We start from the raw sequence: 2922 nt of genomic DNA on the forward strand, positions 1-2922 counted from the left end.
ACGGGCTGAACCACCAGAACCTGCCCCGCCGGAGCCGGGGGGCCACGGGAAGGGCCACGAGCAGATCCCGCGGGTCTGACCCCGCAGTTCCGCTCCCCGGCGGCTGATCCCGGCCCTCGGCTGCGGGACTCGGGGCGGCTCCGTCCGGGCTTTGCTCTGCCACCGCTCGTACCCACAGGGAAAGCTCTGACGATTGTGGTTCATGGGGAAGCTCTACGAGGCCAGAGTTGATCTTCCTCCGAGGAAGAAAACAAGCAGAACGCCACGGCTGGTTCTCCCAAAATGTCAGTAAAATAACACCCAGCAGCACTTCAGTTACTGGCACCAGTTACGGGAGAGTTTTGCGTTGTCAGTCAGGAGCTGCTTGTTTTCTTCCCTGTTCGAGGCCAATGAACTCTCTCCGCAGAGGGGCTGGCGAAAGGGCTGACTTTAGTAAGGTAGAATTATTTCTCTTTACACTTTTAAAGGTTACAGGAGTTACTTGCCTTTTAAAAACAACCCAACCAGCTGCCCTGCCCCTGCCCCTAGATGATGGTGCAGGAGCTGAAGGCAGAGCCCCGTTTGTTGGTGCTCTGCGTGGGCACGAGTTTTCCTTTTCCATAGTAACCCGAGAATATTGCCTTCACATCGATCTTTTTAGACAGGATGAGCATCCACATACCGTTACCAAAATACAGCAGTTTCCCTCCTCCAATTTCTCCCACTTCTTCCCCTTTGTTCCCTGCCTTTTCCAGTTTCACAAACTCCAGCAGATCCAGCCCGGTCTGGACGGCTTCGACGCTGTTGGCGCAGCCGAGGGTGACGTGGGCCCGGCTGCCCCGCGGGAGGCTCTCGGCGGGCAGGATCTTGTCGGCGTCCCCAGGCCACAGCAGCAGCTGCTGCTCGCTCAGCTCTACGCGAGCCCCAACAGTTTTTGTGGTGACGAAGAGAGCAGAGATGGCCAAGGTGAAGCCTTTGCCGTAGGAAGCCTTCACCGCCTGCGGGGAGGGAGGACAGAGCCTGAGCCACGGGACGCCGGGTGCGACAGGAGGGTCGCGCCTCAAGTTCCTGCTCCGCGAACTTGGAGCCGGTTACATCTGCCCTTCACAAACTGCAAGATTTAACTTGGGCTTAGCTGGTTTGAAACGATTTAGCTGGAAGTGTAAATACTTTAAACTCATCATCGTTCCAATCGGGCTGTTGGAGATGACGCTGCAAGTAGGGGCTGGGGGGGGACGGACACAGGAGTATTTTGTTTGGAAAACAACGGGAGATCGTCACCATCTCCCCACAGTTAGGGCTTTTCCATCGCACAGGCCACGTGGACGGACGTATCCGCAGTCCCCGGCTGCCCTCTCGGCTCCAGCAAAGCCGCGTGTCCCCCCCGAGGGGCTCGGGGATCCCTGGGGGTGGGGACAGGACGGGGCTCACGGGAGGAGCCAGAGCCCGTACTCACCTCCTGCTGTGCGTACTCCTCGGCTCCAGCTGCTTTTCCAAAGTCTGTGTATTTTGTGGTGCAGTGTAAGACCCCGGGCGGCCTCTTCACGAAGTAGCTGGTCAGATCTATTTTTATTTTGGGGTCTTCAATAGCAGAAGCAACTGCAAGTACAAGTAAACAACATCAGTGTCCAAACCCCATCCCCTGATGTCACCCACGAGCCTCAGTCCCGTCTCACTTTCTTCCCCAACCTGTCCTTTGTGTTTCATCTTTCTTAACTGCTGAAAAGGGCTTGATGGGTGGGTGAAATGCCCCCTTCCCCGGGCTAACAGGGGATGTGACTAGAGAACAGAAGCTTCTCCGTATCATCCTGGCTCCTCTTAACCTTGCCACTGCACGAAGCCCCTCAGGGACGAGGTTGTTCAGTCTCTCCCTCTTGTCTCGGGCTCGTGGCAGCGCCCGGGGGGTGCTGAGCCACCAGAACGCCACTGCGGGCCGGGGGCAGCTCCCACAGCGCCAGCGCTCTACGGGCTCCTCAGGAAAAGCCCTGGCTTTTATTTTTACCTACAACAGCAACTTTGTCAGCTACAGGGAACAGATCAGTAGCTTTCAAGTTTTTCTCCTTGCTAACCTTAACCAGAAATTCACTTCAGAAGCTGACTGAACTCGCTCCCTGCGCTGACTGGTAACATTTCACCAAGAGATGGTAAGATACATCTATACATACAGTATTTACTCTCCTTTTTGAAGGCTTTGAGACTTCCAAGCTCATCTAAGAAGGCCTGGCCAGCCTTCCTCAGGATCTCTGAACTTCTTTTGCTCAAAAACCACCCAAAATACATGGGTAGGAATTCCTTCTCCAAGCTCGGCTTCATCTTCTTCAGCTCGTCCACCGACAGTTTCCACTGGTTCTTTTCCTTCAGCTGCAAACAATCCATCCGCCACTGGGTTTTGGGCTCAGCAAAGATGACTTTGTACCGGTATTTGTCAGCAATATCAAAGAGTTGGTCCAGTCGTTCCCTCTCATGGTGAGTGTCATCCAAAACGATAACGCTGATGTCTCGTTTGCAATAGTCAACTAGATCCTCATCCACCTTTGAGTACTCTTCAGGCACGGTGCTTCTTATTAACGGTGTGATTTTATAGCTATCGACCGAGACGACCTTGCAGGCATCTTTATACCTATCCTGAATTGCCTGGGCCAGAGTGGACTTCCCACTGCCCGGCAGGCCCCTTAAAATAAAAAAGGTTTTAGATTCTTTGACTGTGGAGATGGTGTCTTCATCGTCAAGGAAAGGGAACTGCAAGCTTTCGGGTCTTTCTTTCGCGGACTGAGCAGACATTTTTTTAAATATTTTAGGCAGGAACGTGTGACTCTTCTTTGAGAAGCCTCTGTTCTGAAATGCAAGAAGGAAATATTTTGCAGGCTACCAGCCCCCGAGCCCCCCGTCCCGGGGCGCGAGCACGCGTCTTCCCTGGGGGGTGCCCGGGAGCAGCTCTGCCCC

The 2922-nt window shown here is 54.3% G+C and overlaps 1 protein-coding gene across 1 annotated transcript; it reads right to left on the reverse strand.

The window, feature by feature from the left end:
• Positions 1 to 199: 199 nt before the first annotated feature.
• Positions 200 to 2845, reverse strand: CNP (2',3'-cyclic nucleotide 3' phosphodiesterase). Its single transcript, XM_026864650.1, has 3 exons — positions 2145 to 2845; positions 1436 to 1578; positions 200 to 977 (listed from the first exon to the last, which is right to left on the reverse strand). Exons 1-3 carry the CDS (start codon positions 2758 to 2760, stop codon positions 525 to 527), a joined length of 1212 nt encoding a protein of 403 aa, XP_026720451.1. The 5' UTR covers positions 2761 to 2845; the 3' UTR covers positions 200 to 524.
• Positions 2846 to 2922: the final 77 nt, after the last annotated feature.

Source organism: Athene cunicularia (genome assembly GCF_003259725.1).
Source record: "Athene cunicularia isolate RWA chromosome 27 unlocalized genomic scaffold, athCun1 chr27_part1, whole genome shotgun sequence".
Classification (NCBI taxonomy): Eukaryota; Metazoa; Chordata; class Aves; order Strigiformes; family Strigidae; genus Athene; species Athene cunicularia.

Bases quoted from the DNA above. Each gene is read 5' to 3' on its own strand.
- CNP (XM_026864650.1), bottom strand. From the start codon at position 2,760: ATGTCTGCTCAGTCCGCGAAAGAAAGACCCGAAAGCTTGCAGTTCCCT. The intron at 1,579-2,144 runs GTATGTATAGAT...TTGTACTTGCAG, and splicing joins CAAAAAGGAGAGTAAATACT to TTGCTTCTGCTATTGAAGAC. The intron at 978-1,435 runs GTGAGTACGGGC...CCCTCCCCGCAG, and splicing joins AGGAGTACGCACAGCAGGAG to GCGGTGAAGGCTTCCTACGG.